This window comes from Gymnogyps californianus, chromosome 1 (genome assembly GCF_018139145.2).
Source record: "Gymnogyps californianus isolate 813 chromosome 1, ASM1813914v2, whole genome shotgun sequence".
NCBI lineage: Eukaryota > Metazoa > Chordata > Aves > Accipitriformes > Cathartidae > Gymnogyps > Gymnogyps californianus.
The window spans coordinates 8,632,971-8,660,840 of NC_059471.1; the positions used below are offsets into that span (position 1 = coordinate 8,632,971).

General features: G+C 38.2%; 1 protein-coding gene across 2 annotated transcripts in view; it reads left to right on the plus strand.

Moving 5' to 3' along the window:
• Window positions 1-27,870, plus strand: part of TMEM135 (transmembrane protein 135) — a 189,815-nt gene that overhangs the window by 152,716 nt on the left and 9,229 nt on the right. For both annotated transcript variants that reach the window (XM_050897902.1, XM_050897909.1), the window contains 4 exons: window positions 16,007-16,048; window positions 17,590-17,736; window positions 19,917-19,986; window positions 25,358-25,525. In XM_050897902.1, coding sequence (XP_050753859.1) covers window positions 16,007-16,048; window positions 17,590-17,736; window positions 19,917-19,986; window positions 25,358-25,525 — 427 coding nt within the window. The remainder of the gene's footprint in view (window positions 1-16,006; window positions 16,049-17,589; window positions 17,737-19,916; window positions 19,987-25,357; window positions 25,526-27,870) is intronic.

The following is a 27,870-nucleotide window of genomic DNA, read 5'->3' on the forward strand; positions in this document are numbered from 1 at the left end:
AGAATGTGCCCTTGCTTAAGCTTCTCATTCAGAAATTAAACCCCTATTGATACATGGAAACAGACTCCTATTCATATGTTCCATATGATTTGTAGCATCCTAATCCTTGCCATGAATCCTTTCCTTATTCTCAGTATTGTAGACGGAAACATGTAATTTCTAAACATGGCTTCTTCACATTTTTTTTTTTAAAACGTCAGCTCTCGGTTGATTACAGTTCTAATCGTCTCTTTTCACAAGTGCTGTGGGTTTCCTAAATCCTATCAAAGAGCAATTTATTTTTAGTTATTTAAAACCTTGTGTTCTGTGAGTATATATTTAAAATTTACCATGAATCTGCACATTCATACAATTACCTAATTTCATAAACCTTTAATTTCTTCCACTTTTATGAATATTTATTTTTTTTTTACCTTGAACTATTAGTATCTCTTGGGTGAAACATGTATAATACTATTCTTAGACAATGTTGTATGCCAGTAGCCAGTGGAAAATAATTAATAAAATTAAACTTCAGTAAGTAATTGGTAGGCTGAATGACCATGCAGATGGTACACACTGCCTGGTTCACATACTTAATAATAACTTGCCCAACTTGCACGTAATTTTGTTGACTTGTGGTTGTCGTACTAACGTAAAGCTATTGCTGTAGTTACTTGCTGGATTACAAGTGAAATTTCGAAACCATAATAATTTTTTCTGCAGTTGGCTTCTGCATGAAGTACATTTTATAACTTTATTATAAACACTCGAAATGGTGTAGATCCAGGAATTGCCATCTGCTATGCGAAGTTTGTAAAATTGTTTACATAACGTTGATGAGTATATTAAAGTGGTAAAAAACGGCCAAGAACATGCCACTAGAACTTGGATTCATCTCCACCTAATTACTGCAAATTAAAAATTAAGCAGCTTTGTCTAATCTGCTTTCATGGCTTTGAGCATCCAGAGCAGTCTGTGAGTCAGCATCAGGTGCGGTTAGAAAAAAGACATGTTCTGGCTTGGGGAGAGATAGATGGAGAAATGTAATCCCTTGAAGAAAACAGTCCAAACGTCCTGGATATTACTGTAAACTGAACTTTTTCACTTGGAAAGCTGACAGAGCTGAACGAATAGTTCATGGTGCAAATCCTTTGTCCACTGATCTTCCTCCTTTCCTGTTAAAATGTGTAGTATTAGCAGGTTGAGTGGGCCAAAATTTTCCTTTGCATGTTACACTCTTTCTTTAGTTTGCTACATCTTGGTGCTTCTGATGGAATTAAAGGGACATGTCACTGGAAATTCCTGTTTATTTTTTTTTATTCTTACTAAAACCTTATAAAAGGAACTCATCTCAGAAGCAAGACTGAGACATAAAATGTCTCCTGAAGCACTCCATATAAGAAAACTCGCAGCAAAAGGAGAGGAATGGTGGCCTGCTTAACCTGGATGGGTACAAGCACGGCCCACATCTTCATGCTCAGAGTCCTTGGACTATCGGTCACGGTTGATATCGTTTCTTATGAAATGTTGACATTGGAAAAAGTGCCTGGCACAAGCAAGTAGAACAGTTAATTCCTACTGGCTGTACATTTTTGTCGAAGTAGCGGCAGATGTGCTTTCTGGCCCTCCGATGGATGTCCCTCGGTTGCGTTTCACAGCTAAGGCAGTTGTGTCGCTTCTCCAGATGTGCATTGTGGCCATACGGATTTATTTACCTGGTTGCGCCTCTTACGTTGACCCATAACTGAGGGGGTAACGCTTAGGGGTACTTTTTCTTCATGTTCTCATAGTTGAAGTTAAGGTCCAAAACTGACCTTTACTTTTGGATAACAAGCATAATCCAACACCTTCTGTTCCCAGACCTGCTGGGATTGCAGCCACATGAAGGTTTGTTTGCCACACCATTTTTATTTGATTTCATATTTTCAGGGACAGCAAAGTGTGTCGAGCTTGCTATCTAAACTTAAAATGAGGACAACAGGAATTTTATTCTAGGAGGACAAATTGTTACATTTGTGACTTCAACATTAGAAGTGAAAGAAAATTCTAACAAGAAACAGGTGAATTCAAAGTTAAAATCTTATTTTCTTGCTCTTATTTAGTACTTCTTTGAGGCTTTTCTCAGCTGAAAGAACTAAGGGCTGAGCTGGGTAGAACAGTGCCTTCAGAGTGAGAGTCCCTTCTGGATCCTCATTCACTGCAGTGATACTTCTCTGTTATTAGGACAAAGAAATCTTCAGAACAGCTCTGGAGGATCTCCACTTTTCCTTCCCCTCCTTAATAAGGTTCTGTAGTTGGTTTAAGCTTTGGGTATTTGAGAACATGTAAGTTAAGTGTTATCTAAACTTTTCTGTCTCTTAATATAGAATAAAAGGGCTTAAAGAAATCATGAGGGATTGTTTAATTTTACTTATACCTTAAGGAAGCATCACTTAGTCCATTCAGGTCAAATATCTGACTAGCTTGTTTAAAATCCCTGGTAATGGAGAGTCCACGACATCCGTAAACAATCTATTCCTATTCTTAGCCATTTTTATCACAAGATTTTTTTGAATGTCTAATCTGAATATATCTTGATGCAACTTTGGTCTATTACTTTTTTTTCTGTCCACCACAAACATTGAAGAAAACAGATTATTCCCTTCACTTTGTAGCAAACTTCAGTAGCGAACACTTATCCTCCCAGCTTCTTCTTTCCTTGTCTCCCTCTACCCTTCTCCCCTCTTCTTTAGACTGAACAACCCCAGTTATTTCAAACTTTCCATACAAGTAATTCTCATTGCTCTTTTCTGGTTTCCCTGAAATGAGTCCACCTTGAAGTGTGATGCATAAGACAATTTATTTCAGCAGATAAAACTGATAAACCTGATAAAGCAAGAGAATTAATTCAGTGTTTTGCAGGTTGTAGCCTTTCTCCTACATCCCAGAGTGGCTTTTGCTTTTTGACCCTCCACAGTTCTTATCCTGTATTTGTGTAGTTGATTGTTTCTACATACATATAACGCACATGCAATTGATGGATAGCATCCTATTTTTTCTGAGCCTGTCTGTTCCACTTGTAGCCCTTTTCTGCTTGGTATTATCTGCAAATGTAATAGGCATACACTTTTTGGTCTGTCACCTCTCTCACTACAGAAATTATTGAGTAGCAGACATCCAGGAGAGGTCCTTGTGGAGTACCACTTAGTACATCCTTCCAGTTTGTCAGGAAGCTGTTGATAACTGCTCTCTCACTACTCTTTTGTAACCAGTTTTGTATTCGTTCTAGATATCTGCCATTAGATTATGCTTCCCTGATTGTTTTTAAAAGAAAATGTCACGTGCTTCAGGGTCCAAAGCCTGAATCAAGACAATAGTGTATGACACATATTGCTTTTCATCTCTAATCACAAAATGTTACCCAGTTTTAAAAGGGTTCGGGGTTTTGTTTGGGATTTTTTTGCTAAGTGTGTGTTGATTGTCAGACATGTCCTCATGATTGTCTTACAATGTCTGTTTATATATGATGGTTTCTCACAGTAGGTACCTTCGTCCTTAGGAAGCCAGTTGAATTGCAGTTTTGTCTAATTCCTCCTTTCCCAGACAGTATGATATTTATTGTTTAACTTTGTCTTTACTAAAAATAACTTGTCTAAAGCATCCTGCAGTTATGTTAGCTTTTTCACTACTGCAGTCACATTGGTGCCTCATAATCAGTCTATAGTTGTCCTTCTCTAGAACTGAGAGGACTTGCTGCCAGCAAGGTGAAGATTAGGCTACATATTTAGTAGTTGACGAAAGCAGATGTGAACACATCCCAAGTATACTATTAGTTATGCTGGTTACCCATTCTTATCCTGAATTAAAGGCTGAATAGGATCCTTTTTTTCCCAAAATAGCAATGGTTAGGCCTTATCTGTGATAAAAGACCGACTTTCTGTGGTTTTCCAATGGCATGTTAATTTCGTGTGAGGTAGATCTTTGATGGAGCCACAGGATTTCATTGCCATTGACTTGTTATGTTTTCGTGGCACAGTAGTGCCATGCAGTGCTAGCCCAGTTTCTAGTATCAGTTTAATCATTGCTTTTCTTGGTAGGACCAACTCGCCTCAGCATAGTGTGATGGTGACATGGACAGGAGTGCTTCAGCTTGTGTTCTGAGCTAACTCTGTAGATAGCTCCATGTGAGACTACTTTGATCATGTGAACGTACCCTCAAAGAGTTGCCTTCAGAAGGACTGGTTCAGGGGCACTGGAATAAGGATTTGTTCAGTAGCAAGACACCCCAGTGCCATACTCTTGTAGGACACCTGACAGCCTTCCTTGATAACGATAAAGAGAAGATCCTCATCTTTGCCAGTAACAACTTCCCCTAGACACTGAGCCCATACTTCATATGTTGCAAGAAAACGAGAAAAAGTGTGGAAGGAAAAGAAAATATTCTCATCTTTGTGCTTTTTATTATATATATTACTTGGGAACTTGCATGTATTTTTTTTGTTCCCTATTACTGGAGCAATAGCAACTACAAAGATGCAGAGTTTGATGATGGCTGTGCTTGACAGAATGTAGAAGCTGTTGAAAATTAGAGGTTTTCTGACTAAAAATGAGTCAAGTCATCAAGGATTTTCTGACATTTTTTCACTGTGACTTTGGTGATATGTTTACATATGCAAATGATTTGGATTCAAACTTTGACTTGTAGACCTAAAGCAAGCTTTGGCTCTACTTTAGGGGTTCTGGCATGTCTTCATTTAGATAATGTTGGTATTTTGGAATGGCTTGTTTCTGTTTTGTCAGTGCCACTTCTTTACCTTGCCAAATAAGTTTAGATTTTTAACGTATAAGTTCTGGCTTCCTAGTGTAGTGTCACATGTTTTCTATCTCAGCTAGTTGAACGTAATAGAAGTTTAAAATAGTTGAGGAATGGTGAGAGGAGCTAATTGTTCTTTAAAATCTCACAAACCGAACTGGGATTAATAATACTCACCTTCAGCTAATTTGTGAGCTATTTTAAATGTTTATCATTCCCTATAAATTTTTTCAAAGGCAAACAGAGGCTCTGAACACAATGTCATTTGCTTTCTCCACTTGTATCATCTTATTCCTACTAAAGCGGGCATTACTTGTAGCTCCCAAAGTTGCATCAGGATAGCATATCATTATACTTCTGGATATATACTCCTTCCTCCTGCAAGGACAAGGAGTAAAATTGCATCATTTTTATGGATGTTGATTTTTATGGGAGTTGCTTATACCCAGGTTGACACAGCCCAAGACTTACCTAAGTGTCTTTACCTGTTACGTTTTCTGGTTTTTTTGTGAATTGTTGAGGAGTTTTTTGCATTTAAAACTTTCTTAACTTTTATAAGAAATTGGATGGAGGTGAAATAAGGTATAGTTTAAAATCCAAAGCCCCATTCCCAATATCAGACCTCACTGGCAACATTGCCCCTGTGCTGAAATCTGATCAGTGGATGCTGAATACTTGATTAATCATATGTTTTAGGAAAAGGCACATCAGTTGTATGTAGATGTATATTTTGATGAAGCAGACTAGAAATGGGGAACCGTATAATTACATATTTAGCCTATGGCACTGAAGAACAGCAAAATATAATTTGTATATATAGACTGGGTTAGAAAAGTAGCAGAAGTTTTCTAATGTTACTTTTCAGTGATACAGTCACACTGTATTGTGGTTTTGAAGTGGTTGCATTCTCTCAGCTGCCTGGTGTAATTTTTGTGCTCTACAAGAGAAGTACAAAAAAAGCTCATCATAATATCCCTGTGACATATCTTACTTCCCCAGCTTGGAAAGTGGGGCTGATACTTCTTTGATTAGTCTTAATTCTGATTTTTTTTCTTTCTCTTATGTGTGAGTGCAAAGTAGTTAGCAAGTGTCCAGAGCTCTCTGTGTAGATGAAATGTAATGGAGATTTGGGGCACTGTTTCCAATCTCAAAGTTTGAAAAAACAACACCCCAACCTCACAAAACCCACCACAATGCCTCCCCTAGAAGTTTTTTATCTATTGTGAGATGCCAACACGTACACATTGGACTTATGGTTTCTGATTTCCTCAATTCAATTCATGCGTTCATGCTTTGCATCTTGGAGATGCTAGAAATTACCCTGTGAAAATTAAAGAAGATTGATAATTTTATGAAACCCAGTCAGCCCAAGAACTGGGACACTGTGATGGAGTCCAGACATGGTGGCACTGTCACTATAGCGATAGGAATTGGCAGGGCTTTGATACTGTTTCTGCGTAGTAGTTGTAAATGCCCCTGGTGTATTTGCAGAGCAAAATAGTTGTGGGAGGTTTTATTGATCTCATAAACAATGATATCAATAGCGGTTAACTTCCCAGCAATAATTTCTGGAAGGTTATTTTCATAAATACCATGTTCTTTCACGTGGTTAAATTAGTTAATTGCAGAAAGTATTCCATGTTACATAATTAGGTTTTTTTGGGGGGGTTGATATTTTGTGTTTTATCTGGGTGATAGCACACATTCTTGGTATGGAGTTCATTTTTTTTTAAAGTTGCTTGTTGTAAAAAATAAAAATTGGAAGCATTACAGATATTCAGAAGCCACATTTATGTGATTATTAGAATTAGAAAGGACCAGAAGTCCCATCGCAGAGGTGACACTTCCACCCTCCAACTGTGTCCTATAGGCTTGGACTTTGTGTTATATCACTCCAAGGCTTGGGCTTTGTGTTATATCACTCCAAGTTTCATGACCAGTCTCTCAAGTACTTTTTTTTTGGTCATGCAACTTTCTATTTCAAATACTGCACCTGGATGTGCAGCACTAAAAATAAGATCTATTTGAACAGCACTGTAGTAATTTAAAATAAAACTATGTTAGAATAAAGTTTGGTCTCTTGCTACAGTATAAGCCAGCAAGGGAGGTACTCAGGAGTGAATTTCTGTGGTAGCACTGAAATTTGGTTCTCAAAATAGTGTTTTCTGAGGCTGTGCACAAATACTTTATTCACCCTGTGGTTCCTCGAGCACAGTTTTGGGATTTTAATGTATTTTCAAGACTTCCTATGATACTTATGAACCTCAGAGGCATACCTACACAGTACAGCATCATGATCTGTGTGTAAACTCCAGGTAAGCAGGTAAATCTGCATGGGGCAGTCATCACGAAGAAATATTACATAGCCAGACATAAAAGTTTAAGTTTCAACAAACTTTGCAACATGGTCATTTAGCTTGAGTGTAGGAACCAACTGATGCTGTCCTAATGCTTATGGATCAATACCTAGTTGTAACAGTCTTGGCGATTTCAGCAACATTCTGCATTATAGACAATTAACATTTTTGAGTAACAGAGTGAAAACCTCACTTCAAATCAATGCATTACAAATAATAACTCACTGATCTAAAAGGCATGTATCATCTTCACTCTGTAACCTAACTCTGCAATGGCCTGAGCATATTCAGAATGGTTGCTAATTTCTTTAAAATCTTTTTACAGCTTTTCATTTCATTATAAGTTTATTCTGATTATATATGTCAATTTTATTAAATGTCAGAGATACGGATAATATAATATAAAAATATAAATGGATTGTCTCCTCATAATCACATTTTCCCCAAATTGAAACAAAGCAAACAGCCAAACATTTCCCTCAAATCCAATTATGGGATCATTTGGGGAAAGCAAATGTTGTGTCCATTTCTCTTGAATGCTTAAATTAATCAGTCAATTGCTATAAGAGAGGTTTGGCTCACTGAAATTTTGAATCACCTTCAAATAGCATGAAGTGTGTTTACAGAAAACAGTTCCAACAAGCTTAGCCTCTTTTTTTTTCTTTTTTTTTTTTTTCCCCAATTGCAGAGAGCCAGTAGAAAAAGCCAGAGGCGAATTTGGCAGTAGATAAATTTAGCACAGGTCTCCGTGTAAGATAGAATTGCTGCAGATGCCACCATTATTTAACCTGAGCCAAACCCAGTATGAATTTAAGATCATTTGCTTTTTAATCTCGTAACAGCGTGTCCCTTTGGTGACTGACTGACTGTTCTCATTGTTCTAACAACAATGAAACGGCATCAGCGCAACCTCAGCCACAGAGGTGAACGTGGTTTTGTGCATGCATCAAGGTGCATTTCTCCGTATCCTCATGCCCCTAGAGGCAATTTGACTTCCCATCTTCATGCCTTCAGAGTTTTTTGCCATTTCCTATTTTTGTTCTGTGCCTGATTTGGAGAGTGTTTGGGTTTTGCTGTAGCAGAAGGTCACTGTTTTTTGATGAAACACTTGTAAGAAAAAGGTTAAAATTGGGTGGTGGAAAAATGACATCACTTTCCAAAATTCAACAAACCAATTGAACTAAGCAGATAAATCCTTAACTTCGTTGTTTAGTCAGCTCTTTTAATTGATGTTGGCTTCTTCTATTAGCTGTGTGAGGCAGGGGCTTTGATGAAGGGTTTTGAGAAGGAAACGTGGCCATCTGAGTGACTCAGTTGCTGCTCCTGAGCTTGCAGCACAGCGTTGTTGCTACACAAAGACATGGAAGGGCTGCATCCAGCTGAAATAATAAAAAATAATTTTTTCTTTGTTTTTAAGGTCTTTTAAGAGAAATTCCATTTACTCAAAAATGCACATTTCAGGAAGCACTAATCTCTGAAGAAATGAGAGTGTTGTAAGTAGCAGGATAACTAACATCACTAGAAATCTGATTTCATATTTGGCAATAACACACAAAACTTGATTAGCAATCAGATGTGAAATGTTGATTGATAACAGCTTCGTTTACAACCCTGAATCCAGTATTGTAATTTAACTTCAGTATAAACAGCTTTCTTTTCAATTGCAGTGTCACATTCTTGCCAGAATTGCAGAATTATCCTTCAAAAATGTAATTCCCTGGATTAACATGAAAGCGTAATCGGACCATAGTTCACTGTTGACTATGCTGATTGTCATCTCCATTCACCATTTCTTTCCAAGTATTGTAAATGATGCATTCGGTATAGGTCTAGAAAAAAGTAATGTACATCCTCTACTGTGCTGCTTTCACCCTTCTCCTTGAATGTTGTCCCTACTTGCTCTTTCTTTGTTCATTTACTTCTTTTTAAAATATAGTTTTGTATTTGCTGCATGTAATAGTTACAAAAATGTAGCTGTTTCAAAGATCATTTTATACTCAAGCACAGCTAAAAGAAATGTCATGGATACATTCTTTCATGTTTTATTTAAACACACAAAAGTTAAACTATCAATCTGATTTGGAAACACAAGCAGTGAGACTTTTCATTGCATTTTGATCCCAGCTGCGTTGCACATTTAATAGTTTGAAGTATAATTTTTATAAGAGTTTCTGCTACAACTCTTCTGACTTCAGTTATTTTTAATCTGATTTCTGACATGTCTTCTAAAAGCTGTGTGTTGTCCGTGGGGTACAAGATTAGATTTTTTGGTGATAATTGCTCCTCATAATTTTTTTCATATAGTCTTATAATAGTCTTGTAATTTTTTTCATAGTCTTGAGTTGAATAGGTAAGACCGGTGAGTAAAGACAGAAAGAAAGAAAGTGTTTAATCCAGAAAATGAGAAATTCAGAGAAGAGAGAATCCGGGTATAAATCCTTTTTTCCCTTAAATGTGCCTCTGGATTTCCGCCGCACAAGTCACAAGTTGAGCCTCATGATCCTATTGAGTCTTGGAGGCGGCAGCTCCGAGTGTAGCCTGTAGCCGTCGCTGGTTTTCCTGGGTTATGTGGTCCAACGTGGTGGGGCCTCCTTCCTGACCCTTGGCGAGAGGAGGAGAAGAAAAGATTTTCCATCAGTTTTTCCATCCCAGTCCTGGCAAAGTGGAGGAAGAGAGGAAAGCAGGTGGTTATTCCTGCTCCTGCATCATCTGGAAGAAGTTGGGATATGGAGACATAGCATGAAGAAAGGGCTTAGGTTTGATATTGGGGGAAATGTTAAAGTTAACAGCAGCTGGTGCATGGCACAGATTATTTTTGCTCTCGGCATTTCTAGGTGCCTTGATATGATGATTGTTCGGTGTCTCTAAGACATATGTTTCTGCCTGGATGGACGGACAAAAATGTTTGCATGTCTATACAGGGGACCATAACTTAGTTTGAAATATGGATATTCTTTTGGGGTTGAGTTATCTTTGTGAGATATGCAAGTTTTAATGTCTTTAATAAGATACAAATAAAGGTGATTAGTTGAAATGGCCATAATTACAAAAGAAAAAGCAAAAAAATCTCATTGAATCTTCCATGTTAGAGCAACCTAGCCACCTGTGAAGGAAACTTCCAATGTTTTGATCTCTTGTGCCTCATGTAGCTGTGGATCTAGAAAGGAAGCTCCTTTGTGCTTAGATGCTACTCAACTGCAAGTAGTGGTTTTGATCCAAAGGAATTGCGTCTAAATGCCTCTCTGCTTCCAAGTAGGGTGCTGCAATTTTAGATTTGATGCACTGTATTTCTGATAGGAAAATATATAAGTATTTCTTTTTAAGCTGATGTGAAGGTCATGAGTAGTTCCTGAAGTCAGAAGACTCTTGTATAACTATATCTACAAAGATTTTTAGGATCCAGTTTCCCATAGATTTATCTAAATGAGGACCAAAATGACTCTCTGCAGCCTTATCGTAAACCACTGACAGCTCGATGGATTTGAGCATTAGGATTAGCACAATAATCATGTTCTTTGGTCACTGAGAAGCATCTAGATACTGTTCAAATAGTTGGAAAGTTCACCATAACTAAGTAATGACAAGTCAAAATAGATTTTGTGGCATGTCTGATCATAATTTTTGGAAATCATATTTTCCACTTAAAAATGAAAATGTGTGTTCTTCCACTGGGAAAAATACTACTGGTACACGTTTCTGAACAACTTTTGGTTTCAGTTTCCTTTGTTTTATCAGATTTGACTGAATTAGCTCTTCATTTTATATCGAGAGATATAAAATACTTCATTTTAAAGTAACGTTTTTCTACATAGTTACATCAGTGAGGAAGGTCTTACTGGTTTGGAATTGTTCTTCGATCCCAGAACCTTTTGGAAAACTAATTATTTCCAAAATGTGATTTTATGTTACAGTCACAGCATAAACAAATCAGTCTCAAAACAACTTAGAACTGAGCTTGAACTAATTCTTCCATTTCTGTGATTCAGAATGGTTAAGCCTGTGTCCCTGAGTCTTGAATTTCTTTATAATCCTGTTTTTCAGAGGTGCTTATTCTGCACTTTCAATCTCGTAGTCACAACCCACTTGATTAGCATGCTGGAAGGTGTCAGACCATGAGGAGGTATGGAGAAGGTACTGATGGATTTTTTTTTTTTAAGAAATGAGCTTTTGAGAATAACATTTAGAGGACAGATGGGGGGAAATACAAAATAGGAGTTTGACTTGCAGGAAGAAAGAGCAAAAGAGGAGATGGAAAAGGAAGAAGAGAAATGGATACAGAAGACATCTCAGAAAAATGATGCCTGTTGCTGTTGACTGTTAACACTGGGGAGAAGATGAGGAATGAAGGACAGAAAAACAGGAGGAAGGTATAGTAACCTCTCTAAGGAGCTTAAAACAGAAAATGAATTATCCTCTAGAGTTCAGCACAGCTCACAAAGGAGCGTAGATAGCCTTTAATTCCTAATAGCAAGGGACTTAATAGCAAGGGATGTAGCTGGCGTGTTCAGACACAGTCACGTTTCATCACTATGATCCTCCCTTCTCCATAAAACAAGACAACTTAACTTGGAAACATGGCCCCCCCGGCCAGTCTTTACAGGCAGATGTGCTGCAGTAATATGCCAACACATGTCCTGTGCTTGCAGTGTTTCCTTCCCACATGGCCATAATGACAGCTCTGCATATAGGAGTTTCTAATTTACCCTGAAGGATAACATAAGCAATATGGGGATGTTGTGAAACATGGCATATGTTGTTGCTGTGAGCTGCTTTCTCCTTACCAGTTCCGTGGGTGAAAAGTGACTTGTTTCCTCAGAAGGCTTCTGGCGCAGGGTATATCAGTTGGTCACGGAGAAAATCTTTAGAAGAGTTATGACAAGACATACTAATAAAGAACCCCAAAACATAATTGCTGGCATCCAGCCTTACAGTTCAGTGTTGGAACTTCTCCTTCCCACGGATGGAGGGAGAGTAGCGTAAACTCATGTACAGCACCTCTTTACATACACAAACATAAATAATTAGAGTTAGTTCATGTCTTGTTGGAAGTATAGTTAGTATCAAGCCTTGGCTCTATTCCACTTTTACTGTTTTCTTTATGAAAAAATAAATGTGTGTGGCCGTAAGTTAAATTGATGTTATAAATATGCATGATTAAAATCGACCCTATTTGCTCATGTGCCAAAATTGTCCCAGCAGGGGAATTTGGAGAACCCAAATTTATTGCTATGGCTCCTTGATTCTTCTGCTCCTCCAGCTCCAACCACGGCTCTGGCCAAAACCAAGCTGGAATGGAGCAGAGTATTTCTGCTGTGTGATCAGGTATGTAGTGCCCGACAGGGACAGCTGGCAGAGTCACTGGTGCCGCTGGCTTGGCACTAGGGACAAACTCCCCTCTGATGGGAAAATGTAACTAGATTATGCGCCCTTTAAATTATTGCTCGCTGGGCAAAAAATGGTGCCGCCCTCCTGCAGCTTGGGACATCCAGGGTGGTGGGAATGGTAGCAGAGGTGAGCTATGCCCAGTACCTTTAACGGCGTACAGCTCACCCGTTAGCTCAGACCTTCCAGGTTGAATAATACCCTAAAAACAAGCTTATAATACACTATTGAGATTTTTCCCATCTCGGGGGTATCTGCAATGCTGGGCACACGTAATGTATTTTACTGTGCTCATTTGCAGCTTGAATGGCTCATGGGGGTCAGCAGCAGAGTGCAGACTTTTTCACCCCTTGAGCAGTGAAGCATTGAGTAAAAGTTATTACCAATTAGTGGTGGCATTATTATTACCAATTAGTGGCTGTATGAAGCAAATCATTAGTCTTAGTTCAGTTATTAGCAGCCAGGTGTTCATGAAATGTGCCATGTGCAGCTAGCATTGTACCTCAGCAGTCACCGTTGAGGCCAGTCACTGAATTTGTGATGTCTCCACGCTGTCCCTGCATGGGGTTTTGTTGTGTGTCCCCCCCAAAAAAGAAGCGTGTTTGGAGTCAGTGTGGAGGGTTTTTTTGTTGCTGCCAGTGTTGTGTACCTAGTGAGTGAATAAATAAGGCAATTTCAATCTCCAGACCAGTATTCTGAAACCTTTAATATACTGAATTCATGATGTAAAGCCAAAAATTAGATTTCCGGTTTTGTTGTTGGTTGCTGCTTCATTTGTAAGAGCAAAATTGCCATGTCAGAGAAGGGAAAGTTACAGTGCAAATTACCCTTGATCAAAAGTATTGTTTCTCTAGGAATCCTGTTTTTGAAACCCTTAATACACAGTACTCCCACATACGCGTTAGTTTTTCATAATGACTTTACACAAGACATTTTAGACAGCAAGCAGCATGAATTAAGTTCTATTTAGGAACTTAAATTACACCTTTCTACTGTGTTATAATTAAAACAATTGGGAAGTTAATGGGAAAAAAATGGAATTTTTAGCATTAGTATCTTTAGCATTACTTCCATATTGAACTACGTATTTAACTTTGGTGCATTTTGCAGGGCGATTCATAGCTGTAGCTCTATAACTATATAGAATAACTAATAAAATAAGAAAAGTAAGAATAACTAGTAAAATTCTGATACACCAAATACTTATTGCATAGAATTAACCTTAATCGTGTAGTTAGAATAGGCATTAGAAATCTTTTTCATGTTTCCTGGAGTAGTGAGTAGGGGTTGGAGTGCTGTTTTCTCTTTTGGTGATTCAGATGTCTTCTGATTTTCAATATTAGTGAAGAAAGGATTTGAATGACAATTTCTTTGAGGACAGTTCAAAGCAAATGAATTGTAGGATAGCATCAGGCAGGTCAGGTCAGTTCGAGCACTAGTTGGGTAGGGACATCTGGTGGTGCAATAAAGGAATAATTGAACACTTGCAACTGGTAGTGCAGTTGCATTGGAAGGATTAAGGCAAAAACATCATTATGTTCATACTGTAATTACTTTTCTGTTTTGATATTATTCCAGAAACACTTACATGCATGTTTACATTTCAGTTTGTGTATGGTTTTAATTTACTGGAAAAGAAAAGTAGAAACTAAGGCCCTATTCTTGAGCTGGCAGCTTGCAGACATAGTATGTTGAACGCCCTTAACTCAAAGGGCTTTTAACTTACAGTCAATTGTAGGTTTAAAATCAAACTCGTGATACTGGACCGAGCGGGTATATGTAAACCCTGTGCATTTGGGCTCTGTTTGTAGTTCTGCCAGTGATTCGCTGTGATCTCCAGGCAAAGCTGATTTCATTTGTTTAAGTCCACTCACCAATTGTTTCTATCCATCTTTCAGTCCATCTTTCTGTAAAAGTGCTATGGTAATTTTCAGCTTCTGAATTCCATAGGTAAAGAATCATAAAAAGTAAAATGTTTACATATCTTTGGTTACAAAGTTCTATATTAATTAAAGATACATTGAGCAATTTTATTTGCATGTGTTTACCTTGAACCCTTATAGATCACATACATATGTGACCAATATTTTAGGTTCAGTCATTTTAAAAGAGAAACTCTTTGGGATGAATTTTCTGGTGCTGCGTATAACTGTGCCTGATACTTATTTAGCACTGTGCACATGGTGACGAAACCAAGTCCTTGGAAACATATGTGTTGAAGGCCATGCCCTTGGGAAGAGTTTCCCAGGAGCGTTCAGTGCTGTGACGTCTTGCCAGCACCACACCAGGCCCTTGCCTGCCAGGACAAAGCAAGACTTTCTTGATCTGTGAACATCTTTCATCTCGTTATGTTCTTCCTGCTGTTCGTGTGTATCCAGCCATCGGTAGCACGTGTTGACCATGCATGGTGCCTTCTGGGAGATGGTGTCATGTGCTCTCGGGAGGGGGTGGGCACAGGCTTTCCAGGGACAACTTGGTCTCTGCAGGCAGAAGGCAAAGGGTTGTGTTCATCCGCTCCTGCTTACGAAGCTTCTGCGACTGCCGTCCTGTCTTCTCTTAGAGTAGATGTGTTCTTGAAATGATAGTGTTGATAAGTTACTAGTTTGTGGTTTATGTATTGTGTCAGGAATGCATTTTTACCATGACGTATTCCCCATGCAATTCTGTAAAAAGAAAAGGGGGAAAAAACCCCAAGTATCTGCTCTTTGCTTTGCTACCGACATGACACTGAGAATTCTTCCAGGAAGAATCTGTAGCAGCTGCAAGCTTCAGCTCCTTTCATTGTTTCCTGGGCAGAAAAAAGTCAATAACGTAAATCTTTCACAGCCGGTTATGGACTCTTGACTGTGGTCGTTATTCACACAACAAACCCTATAGTCTGTAAGGAAGGATATGTATAATCAAGCTCAGAATCAGAACAACCACTATATAACTGAAAAACTGGGACTTTCAGATTGAGAGTCGTCTTAAAGTAATGAGCTGCAGAGATCAGCAGTGTGCAAAGTAGAACAGTCAGAAGTTCTGTCAGAAAGTCTGACATTCATAGTCAGAATAACTATTCCCTGCAGCTTTTCACAAGAGGGTGGGTGTTTTATCGAGGTCCAACCCTCCTTTCTCTCCTTGCAGTAACATTTATGTTTCATAAAACTCATCATGACTTCTTTTCCATAAAGCAACAATTCTTTGTCATATGAAATCTTCCATTGTCACCCCAGTGGTTCTGTCACCATCCTTTAAAAATGTCTCCACTCTTGGTTTGGATAAAAGAGAGAAGCACTGGCATTTGTATGCTGTACCCTTTGTTTCTGAGATGTCCCAAGGCCGTGGTGACAACTGTGAAGTTGGGGATAGCCACAGAGTTGTTACAGATGTGCTGTTTTCCATTAATGAAAAGCTGGTGTTCATCCGCAGCCCTTCTATGTAATGCTTACTCTATAACACTTTATATTGCAAGCAGCCCATTGTAGAAAAAAATGTTGTTTTTATGTTTCAGGTGCAAAGATGGCTTGAAAGGATTTACATACTCTGCACTAAAGTAAGTAAAGTTTCTGTGAGTGCGTAACTTAAAGTGAAGATTTTGAGGAATCGTGCACAGTGGCAGCTGCATTGTATGAAAAGAGTATTCCTAAGGAAAATGCTGTTGTAAAACTTTTCCAACTTTTGGGGTATACAGCATATTTTGAAGAAGGCATACCATGCTGGCAAGAGAGGAATCTTTTCATATTTGGGACCGTTATTAAAGGAAACGCAGACATACGGTTGCATTTTTTTGAAGGAGCGTTAATCTTTTCTCTTTCTAAAACTGCAATTCACAATTCCCGATATTCTCCTGGAAGCAAATGGCTGCTGTGTTGTGACCTGGAGTTTATTTGCTGCATTTACAAAATATTTAATGAACACAACAGTAGTTCTGTAACCAGCACCCAAATAAAGCATGGATTTGTAGCATATTCATTTGAGATAGCCTCAACATGCCACTAAGCCTTGTGTCTGCCATCGTGGTCCAGGCTCTCCTAGAATTTACTTTGCAATGGAACCCTCTAGTGTTACTCACTCATTTGTTGTAGTTATACAAAGTTCTCCTGTCTTCGTGTCTTGTGTCAGACGTACAAAGACACATTATACTTACCTTTCCCTTACATACTCTGCTACCTGTCTACCACTCAGACAGCCCAGTGGGTGGATGGTGACAACTCACAGGTGAAGAAAAGAGATGAAGTCAAGCAAGACAGACTTACTGTTGTTGGTAGTGGGAAATATTTTATAGAGTTTACAGCTATGAAACAGCCATGGAATTTGATATAAGGTGCCAACAGTTATATAATTCAGTCTATAGTCCAGAAATACGGACATGAAACACTGCTATGGCAATGTACAGAAACAATGCTTTCTGAAATCACCAGTTCCCAGTCACATACTGAAATGACAAAGTTTTTATACCTTCATCACCCACAGCAAGACTACCACAGTACAGTGTAACTTGGATTATAGTGCAGAGTGTTAGGAAACGTCTTGCCATTGTGTCCTCCGTTGCCTGTGATACACACTAATTCTACACCTAAGATGAACGGGTACATTGACAATATCAACTTCTGGGTGAAGAAAGACGGCTGAAGATGAAGCCAAGCAAAACAAAGTTGATGCTCTTGGTGGGAGCGAAAACATTTTGAAGATTTTACAAAACAGATATTTTATAAAAATATTACAGTAATTATCAACCTTTATGTAACCCCATTTTGCTGGACATAATTGAGATATTTCATGTGCCTTTTTATTTTCTTATTTAGTGTTCTTCCTTTGTATGAGAGATGGACTTCCCTAGTAATATTTTTGTTCCTAGTTTTAAAAAATTCCTGGCAGCAATTGTAACCATTATCTGAAGTTTAAATATATGTCAGTGGAGTGATCTTTTCAAGGAGATACAAGGTTTGGCAGCTGTATAGGATGCGTTTTCTGTGGCAGACTTGTGGGTAACTTCAAGCTTGTCTTAAAGACTTAGAGACTTATACTGGACTTTATGTATTTCTTTGAGTTATTTATATAATTGTTGTTTTGTTCTATTTTTTTTTCTTTCAGGTTCATTGTAGGGAAAGAAGAAATCCCCACTCATTCATTTTCACCTGAAGCAGCGTTTTCAAAAATAGATAGAAAGATAAAGCATTGTGAAAAAATATCACAGCCAATGAACATACTGGCTCTAACAAAAAAGCTCATGGACAAAGTGTGAGTCAAAAGAAAACAAAAGAAAAACAAAACAAAATGAATCATTAGCTCATTTTAATGTTGTGTTACGTTGTATTTGACAATGTTTTATAATACTTTTGCTTTGTATTTAAGTGTTTTGCATTTCATTTTTACTGGGTAGTTAGCGGTGACAAATGAGGAACTCTAAGGAAAGCAAAAATTAAGACCTGTATGTCGTAGCAATGACTTGCAATGTGCAGTTGTCTAACAAGGGAGAGGAATTCAATCAATTCTGAGTGGCAGAGTGATAGTTGCTTTTTCTGCAGTTTTCAGCAAAACTGGCTCATGGCATGGTTGTGCTGGTGCTAGTAGTGATATTAAAGAGGGGAAATTACACAGCAGCAGACCTTACTTAGGTCACCGTAAGTGACCGTAACATCATCTTTTTGGGGACCTACATCCCTGTATTGCATAAAGGAGAACTGCCTTAGAACAGGATTGGTAGTACATGGCCTGCCTCCACTGTCAGGAGATAGGAAACTGCGAAGCAAAGAGCGAGTCTAAAAATGTTTTGCACAAGGTCAGATCTAGACATCCAAAATCAGGTAAGATAGGTTCCCTCCTGGTCTACAGGATCCCATTTATTGTCCTTTAGTACGAGCTTAAGGAAATGAGATCAGATAGCTTTTCAGTCTAATATGTTCAGATGATGTACTTCTGCTGTGCTTGATTTGTCCGCTTCAGGCACATTGGGTACCACAAGGAGTCATTCATTTACAGGGAAGATGGAATAAAAAATGGACTAGGGGTCTGTTCATACCACACCTATGAATCTTCAATTCCATTGACCTCTCCAGGAGCACTTTTGTGACCAGATCTTTACCTGCTGACATGCAGGGAAACAAGTCTTCCAAGTGCATTATGTACTCAAAGTAGTGGCTTATCTTACTTTCTCAGATAATAAACAAACATGAAGTGACCTACATCACATGGTAACTTCCTATGATTTGCTGTGGTTTTTAATTGAAAAATATGAGAGAAATCAGCAGTGGCTTTTCAGGCACGACTGTATTAGACAACACAAGACCTACAAGGAGAGGAGAAGACAGCTCCAGCCATATGCAGATTCTTTTAGCTGAGTTGCTTATACCTATTTTGTCTAAAATACCTCTTACTCAGTTTGCTAGAGATAGCTCATAGCTCTTCCACTGTTCATTAAATACAAGGATCAAGGGACTATGGGTGGAGAAGAGCATTTTTTCTTTAAGGTTTTGAAACTCCCAACTCAGACATTCAGAAAACTTTCAATTTTCAGTCCTAATGCTCTCACAGGTTTCTCTTCCATATGGTTCTTTTCAGTATAATTGAGTCTAAATGCCTGTAACCTGATCACATTCTCATTACAATTTTTGCTACATAAACTGACCTCACAGATGATTTATGGCCATTAGACTTTATAGTACACGATTCAAAACTTCCAAGGTATTTGACACAGTATATAAATTGTGTAATTTATTTTGCATTAAAACTTAAATACTTGGCTATAGCAAACTATAATGTTCAGACCTGGTATGATATTACTTCTTTTAATTCTACATAATGCAGGGCTAACAACTGTACAAGCCACACGTCCCACCATCCCAACCCAGTCTCTTTTAAATGCTCAAGGTCAAATTCTCAGTCCGAAGTAAGAGCTACATAAAAATCTACACAGCAGAAGAAATAGCCCAGAAGTGAAGGGCTTGTAATTGAGAGAAGTCTCCCAGGGTATCTCTGTGCATTTGTATGTTCTGCATTGCCCTCCAATGAACCTTACAATGGTATGAAAGATGTAAGGACACAGATAATGGATGCTTGGTTAAATATCCTTCCAGAACCACGGAGCAGAGACAAACTGGGAAGAGTCACATCACTTCTCCCTGTTGAACACAGCAGAAAATTTGTTCTTTAATTTTGTATTGAATGTGTAGCATGGCAAGAGGTTGGATCCAAATAAGTGTGCAGACACTTCTTGCTGTACAACTAAAGTATTGTTAGTTTTTATTGTGCTTTTATGGCATCATAAAAGTTCACAGTGCCCTTCAATGGGTAATGGGGAGAATGAGTGGTGGGAAAATAGCACTTTATGTATTTTTAGGCAAGAAAAATTTATGAAGTCTCCTGTCGATGACGCTGAAAAGAGCTATGAGTTGATATGTGTTTCATTGTGCTTTTTGCAGGTGCAAACATGGCCCAAGGCATAGATGCTGTAAACACTATGGAGATAATTGCATCTCATATTGTATTAAAGTAAGTGCAGAAAAAGTTAGATTGACAAACTCTGGCAAAGACAGGGTAAAAGTCTTTAGTCAGAAAAAGCATATACTTAGGAAGTGAGAAAGGAGCCTGTTGCTCATTCTTCTTCTGTTGAAAATGTGACAAGCCTCAAAACAGATTTTCTCAATTTAGGACGGGGTGGTGGTTGGGGTTAAAGTTCTCTGGTCTTTCAGATTAGCTGTAGTGAATTAATAACATAAAACGTGTGGGAAAAAATGGACTGGCAAGCAAGGAACTTGTTTAACTATGTGATGCACTTCACGGCTGAGCCCACTTGTGACTCCACCCTAAATAAAGCACCTGGAATGTGCTGCTGCGGCAGGCGGCCCAGCCCGGGCGCACGTGCAGCTGCGCGGGTCTGGCACGCTGCTGCCGGGCGCTGGGCTCGCTCCTCCGTTCATTTATTTTAAGGGCTCGGGGTAATGAGAGATTGGTCACAGTTGCTGCGCCCAGGAATTATGTCCGGTGGCATAATTCATCCTCCATTATTAATGTGATCAGCGCATTTTTTTTTTCAGAGGAGTACTGTGTAGCAATTTGTTTTGGCTGGCGTTGGGTTGGCACAGATGGTACCACCTGCTATGCCTGTTTTAGGAGTTGGTAAGACTCCAGAAGATCTCAATCACTTAATAATGTACCGGTTTTTATATATGAAGCAGCAAAAATGGATTTGAGTATCTTCAGATGCTTTTGATATACATTACTTTCAAAAATAACTTTTAAATTAACATTTTATATACAGTTAATGTTATCTCAAAAGAGCTATGCTTAAATTTAGCATCAGAAGAGATCTAGCACAACACTTATTCATGTATGTTTGTTAAAAACATCATTTTGTGTTGTATTAACATTCTTTTTACACTGCAGTATATTAGCGTATCACTGTGTAACATGGATGTAAGTTGCGCTGGAGTTGATAGGATTTGAGATGGTGCTTAAGTGTTCTGAATTACAATGAGAATATGCAGTAGAGCATTCACGAATAGTTCAGGATACTTATGTCACTTTTTTGTTGTAGGTATGACATGTGATTAACAGAATGTGGATTAAAATTACAATTTTACAACCTCTCACCACTATCTCAGTCCACTTAACGTTTCATTCATGGGCTCTTTTCTTCAAGGCATAACATCTTTGGAGCCACAGACTTTCCATTTGCTTTGTGCTTGTTCAGTGCCTTGCCCAGTAAGTTTGCTGTTCAGTGCCTCCTGGCCTGCTTTGTCTCCCATCTCCTGAGTGCTAATGTTTGGTCAGCATCCTTTGAGGAGCAAACATTCCCTGTGCCTTCATTTGCAGAGTTTGTGTTTTCTCCATAGATACCAGTGTCTAGCCTTCAGAATCAATGTGCAAGACTGCAGTGAATATTATATTCAAAACAAAGATTAAAATTAAGCAGAAGTGATTTTATGGGTTGATACGCTGCATTTCCAGATCTCTGCTGATGGTAGTATCTCCTAGTGTGCATCTTTTTACATAGGTGCGTTGCTTTAAGTTCAGTCTGCTGCACTTTTACATCAAGTGCTGTCTTTCGTTACTTAGACATATTTTACCGTAATTAGCTCTTAGCTACTGTTAGTCCAGACTTGCTTCCTGAGCTTGTTTATTAATCTCACACAAAATCCTTATGCATTCTGTGCTGCATGCTCAGCAGTCAAATCTGTAAGTACCCTCATAACACTGTATTATTTTACAAGTGAAGTTAGAACAAACAAGTAAGGATTTCTGTTAGAGTACTTGTAATGGAACTGATGCCTCTTCTCCATGGAAAACTGTCATAATCTGCTGGAAGAATGATTGTGTGTGTGAGACTTCATGGGTAAAGAGAGAGGTGATCTGACCGTTATGGAATATAATGAGCTTGAAGTGCCTTTAAAATAGGGTGACCAAGAAATAGGAGTTAGTCTTGTTCAGTCACTCTAGTGGAATGACCTGAATCTGATTCCAGGTTGTGAGTTCCTCAGATTACAGTAGACTGTCCCCACACTACTCTCTCTATGCTTTTTTAGGTGAGTAGGAAGATGTGTTAATGATGAAAAGAACAGGAAAACTAAAAAGGGGATATTCAGGAGTCTCTGTCCTCTTCAGTTGTTTATTCAGCATCATTTTGTTCACATTTCATATACCCTCGAGAGGGGATGAGAGGAGAAGAAAACCCAAGCGATAATGCAGCTGAACTAAGTCTTGACCTGACTAAAAATAATAATTTTAAAAAAGACATTTTTATAAGGCTATTCTCTGTTTAGAGAAACCAATTGTGCATTTGAACTATACTTCATTCTTGTATCAGTCTTGTATAGTATTTTAGTATAAATTATTCTTGACTACAGTAGTATAATCAGGGAAATATCACTGAAGTGGCAGCCAGATCTTTGAATTTCCTGCCTTTTATGTGACTTTTTTTAAAATTAAAACATGAGTTAAAAAATTTATTTTGATGTATTTGGATTTTTAGAGATCCAAAATTCTTAAAGCATTTTCAGTTCTCTCTATGGCTGTTCCTGGAGTCGATCAGTAATAACTGTCAGCTGACATGATTTGAGCGTGTTTTTGTAATTCCATATCTTAAGGGAGCTTTCAAATCTGATAATGACCTGATGAGCTGCTTATTGCCAAAATTTCCCCTCTGTGCTATATTTTCCCTTACCCTTTAACATCTCGTCTTCTCATTATCATATCTGTGCTTTAATTGTCATTGCATGCTCTTTTTCTCCTGCTTCACATTTAAATGCATATTAGCTAGTTGACATAATCTGTGATAGCTTTTATGTAACATTTAGTAATGACATACCACCTGATTTCATAGAGTTCCCTTCAAATTTTGAATACTTAAAATGCTTTGGGTTTGTAAATGTCTGAAAAGAGCTACCAGAAGCAGTCAAACAATATTTTTCCTCTTTTGTTATTCCAGTTGGTTACAATGAGGAGACATCAGCCAGCAGTAGTAGTCCAGTTGTCCATTTTTTCTGCTGATGCTGCGGATGACACCAGATGACCCTCACAACTTACCTAATGACTAGGATGACCAAAAAGAATATGAGATTATTTTCTGATGATTGTAATCTCTGCATTCTGTCTCTTGAAGGAACATGGGCAACTGTATACCCAGAACAAATTTTAAATATCTTAACTAATTTATTTTAAATAATTATTTTAAGTAATTCCTAATACGTTGCAACAGGTTGACTGCGTTTTGGTATGTTACTGAACATACGTGCTTTTCTGAATTTGAGTTATGGCCAATATCTTGAGTGTATTATTAACTTTTTAAGAAATCTGCTTCTCAAAAGGAAGAAAAAAAAGATTTATTCAGTGAATTTTGCAGATCTGTAGTTTCACTGTGCTGCTACTTCTGGCTGATCTGAGTCCTAACTCAAAATCTCTGTGGAGAAATTGCTCTTAGCAGAGTTTTCTTCGCTCACTTATGCTTATTATAGTGTCCTGCATATACTCTACTCTTTTCTACCTCTGTTATCATTTGAGGTCTTTTTACGGAAGAGAACTACTACAATATTGTGCATTGATTATAAGATGTAATACTTTCTGTGACTCTGAAAAACACCTATAAGTGTGATACGGGTTCACCTGGTTGATGTAATCAGCTAAATAGAAAGATTTTGTGCACTACTTATTGCTGTTTGGTGCACATCAAAACTAAGCCTTAATCCTTCAGTTCAGCACTTCTAAGTAGGCTACTCATAAAAATAAAACCACAGATATATTTGTGTGTTTCCAGTTGGAATTTAAGTGTTTCCTAATGCAATGTTCCTCACCCCATCAGAGTAACTTTTCCTACAGCTGGGTGAAAATGTCAAACATACCATACTGTTGTTTGTTCTCTTGTTTTGGGCTTTGTTCATAACTGCTGATTTTAGGACTTTCTTTTTATATAATGGTACCTGGTATCGTAATCATCTCATTTTTTTGGAAGACAAGGGCTATGTACTTCACACTAGGGTATCTCTTCATTTTACGTACGAATATATGTTCATCTTAATTTTGACATTTTAACTACACAAAATTCACAGTGCATTTACATCTCTGCCTACCTCGCATACCTTTCAGTAGGTATTTTCGTTACACGATTAGAAAACACTGGGTTGTTAGCTGTTCAGTACGTACAATTTACATACCTTTAAGAGTAGCAGACGAAGAAGTGGAAATTTTTCATTCATAGCTACTGGATCATCGTATGACACAATGTATTTTCTTCCACTTGATTCTCATAAACCACTTCTTGAGTAGCAGGGAGAGTAATTGCTTCAGGAAGAGTTTATTACTGGATGTTTAACCACAATAAAATTTTATGAGCTTTATGATGCATTTTAAAGTTCTGTAGGAGGCAAAAATGCTTTGAGTTTCTGAGTTTGAAAGGTTGCTCAATCAAACCCTCTGCCAGTTGTCCCTGTAACTGGAATTGTCTCAGTGTCCCTGAGTATCTTCCAAAAAATGAACTACAGAAATCGTGAGCATTGGGTGCCTGACTTATTTGCCAATGGAGAGTGCACAGACAGTTCTCAGACAAGGCATCTTCCAACCCAAAAATGAATAGATTTTATTCAGAATGATTAGAGAAGTTTAGCCATAGGGTAAGAATAATGATAGGAAGCTTTGGAGGAAGTTATAAGAAACTGGGGAGAAGAATTTGGAAAGAAAAAGTGTGGTTTTGTGACATGGTATAAAAAAGCAGATCTGTATCCGAGGTGGAGTAGTAAGAAAAAGTCATTGGAACCCATGTTATCCTTTCTCAGTACCTCTGCACGTAATCTCCCTTCCAGTTTCGCCCTTTCTCTGGCTGCAGGCGTCACTCAGCCTCCAGTTTGGTTGAGGGAAAGTATGCGAGTACGTTCCAAGCCACCAGGGTCAATTTCTAATTCTCACACTTTCTGAAATTTATTTTTTGTGGACTTTTTCCTCCTTTAGTGCTTTCTCCAGACATCTGAGTGTAGAAGTGCTCTTTTTTCCCACTGCGTTACTTTCCTCTATATACCCATTTGTGGTTAAAAGCGGGTCAGTAACCTGGAAATGAAGTCATCAGGATTATTTCAAAGGACAGAATTTTGGAGCAGAAGAGAAATATAGTTTGTCCCTTGAGGCCTTTCAGATATTCATAGAAATTAAAGGAGAGTCAATTGTCTATGATTTTATTGCCTTTCCTATTTTACAGGGGAATCAGGAAAAAAACCCTGGTCTTGAGTATGAAGACGGGGATGCATTTTACATAGTATCTGCAGAGTGGGTTTTAAACTGCTCGATGTCAAGAATAAGTACTTCTGTAGATGTTTTTGCTTTTCCTTTGTCTGAATTTGTGGTTTCTTACTACAAAATCTTTCTTTCTTTTCTCTAGGGCTTCATTAGGATGTTTAGCATTGGTTACCTGATCCAGTGTTGCCTTCGGATTCCATCCACCTTCCGGCATCTGTTTACAGAACCATCCCGGCTACTTTCCCTCTTCTACAACAAGGAAAATTTCCAGCTTGGAGCTTTTCTGGGATCTTTCGTCAGTATCTACAAAGTAAGCTTATAACATACAGAAATGACGAATGCCATGTTTTTTATTTCACTTTTGAGAATATCACAAAGAGCTAAAAAGCCTAGCCGCGTAGTATTACTGATACTGGTTGATACAGCATGTAACTGACAAATTCTGTAGTATTGCAGTAATCAAACTGTAAATAGAAAACTACTCTTCCATTCTGTGTGTTTTTTCTGTCATTTTTGAATAAACCAGATGGATTTTGCAGCATGGTATCAAGATCAGGAGATAGGGTGTACTTCAGAGAAAGTGAATTCAGATTTCAAAGGGACTTGCTGTTACACAAAAACATTTTAGTGCAGACACAAGTAGTGACTGCAGTAGCAGCAGTGTTGCCAGAGAGAAGCCATTTGCAGATTTTTTTGGCTCAAATATCTGGAATTCTTCCTTGATGCTAAATAGCAGGAGATTGCAGAACATACATCATGTGCAGCTGAGGAGACATTGCACTTACCGCTTGGAAATCTACCCTTCTACACTGTTATACGATGACAGATTGCGAACTGATACGCGTTCATACAGCGTTGTTGGAATTAATCGAATTATGTTTATTTATGCCAAAAGAGAATGTGGCAAAGCTTACGCCCTAAGGGAGAATATATTGCGTAGTGCAGTGCTGAAGTGGCTTTTGCACTTTTATATTCTTAATCACACATGTCATTTTTCAACTGCCACTTTACTTGTTGTGCAAAGTTAAGATAATTCTGTATTATTCAGGGTAAATATTACTGAAAATTAAAAAAACAAGTGTTATTTGTAAGCAAAACAGCATTTCACTTGACTTGCAGTCAGATTGAGAGACAAGAATTTGTAAGGTTACAGAGTTTAAAATTTTTGATGACAAAGTGCAAATGGGCTGTTCAGAGTTTATTTGAAAATTAAATTTTTGCTCAGACTTTAAGAAAAGATCCATTAGAGAAAAAAGTATTTAGATTGCAAAAGCTGAAATGGTTTTGATGTCTTTTAAAAGCTCCAACTGCAAAGTGTAATTTAGTTCTATAGATACTCATTTTATGAGGGTGACATACTCTGACCTTTATTTGTAGTTTATTAAGTATGTACTCAGCACTGGTGAGGCCGCACCTCGAATACTGTGTTCAGTTTTGGGCCCCTCACTACAAGAAAGACATTGAGGTGCTGGAGTGCGTCTAAAGAAGGGCAACGAAGCTGGTGAAGGATCTAGAGCACAAGTCTTATGAGGGACGGCTGAAGGAACTGGAGTTGTTTAGCCTGGAGAAAAGGAGGCTCAGGGGAGACCTTATTGCTCTCTACAACTACCTGAAAGGAGGTTGTAGCGAGGTGGGTGTTGGTCTCTTCTCCCAAGTAACAAGTGACAGGACAAGAGGAAACGGCCTCAAGTTGCTCCAGGCGAGGTTTAGCTTGGATATTAGGAAAAATTTCTTCACCGAAAGGGTTGTCAAGCATTGGAACAGGCTGCCCAGGGAAGTGGTTGTGTCACCACCCCTGGAGTCATTTAAAAGACATGTAGATGTGGTGCTTGTGGACTTGGCAGTGCTAGGTTAACGGTTGGACTTGATGATCTTAAGGGTCTTTTCCAACCTAAATGATTCTATGATTCTACTTTCTGTTATTGTTTGCGTTCCATAACTTACACAGATTTGGGTTGCATTATATTTTTCTTCCAGTTTGAAATAACCATGTAGGGCAGCAGAGATTCTAGTCACTCCAAAAGATTGGACCACAGCCAAAAAAATGAAATACTTGATGCATTTTGAACCCAAAGGAGTTGCATTATGCACTGCTTTTAAAAAAAGTCCATCCTGTCCCTAAAAGCAGTCTAAAATGCCATTGTAGGATTGTAGTAGCTGTACTATTAGTATTTTGTGTTCCCCTTCCTGTTAATTAAGGTCAGCAAATGTGATTTTGCAGAAAATAAGTTGGCCATGGTAGCCTGGTTACCTTTTTTAAATTAGTTTACGAGTTTGATTAGGAAAGTTGACTGTCATAATTGCAATGTATCAATGGCTTTGCAAGGAATTTCTTTATTAAAAATGTGCACTATAAAATAGCTAGTGAGATCACATCTGTGGTACCGTGACCATTTTTGGACACAGATATTACTTCATTTCTTCTTTTAATTTTAATGTCTTTTTCAAGAGTGGTCTCACCTGAGGGCCACCAGGTTCAGGACTGGGTCATACGATGTGCAAGGAGAAGCTGGGAGAACTGGGTTTTAAGCTGGAGAAAAAAGGCTCAGGGGAGATTTCATAGCTACCTACACCTCTTGGAGGTGTGCAGTGATAGGACGAAAGGCAATGGATACAAGCTGAAATAAAGGAGATTCCAAAGAAATACAAGGAAGT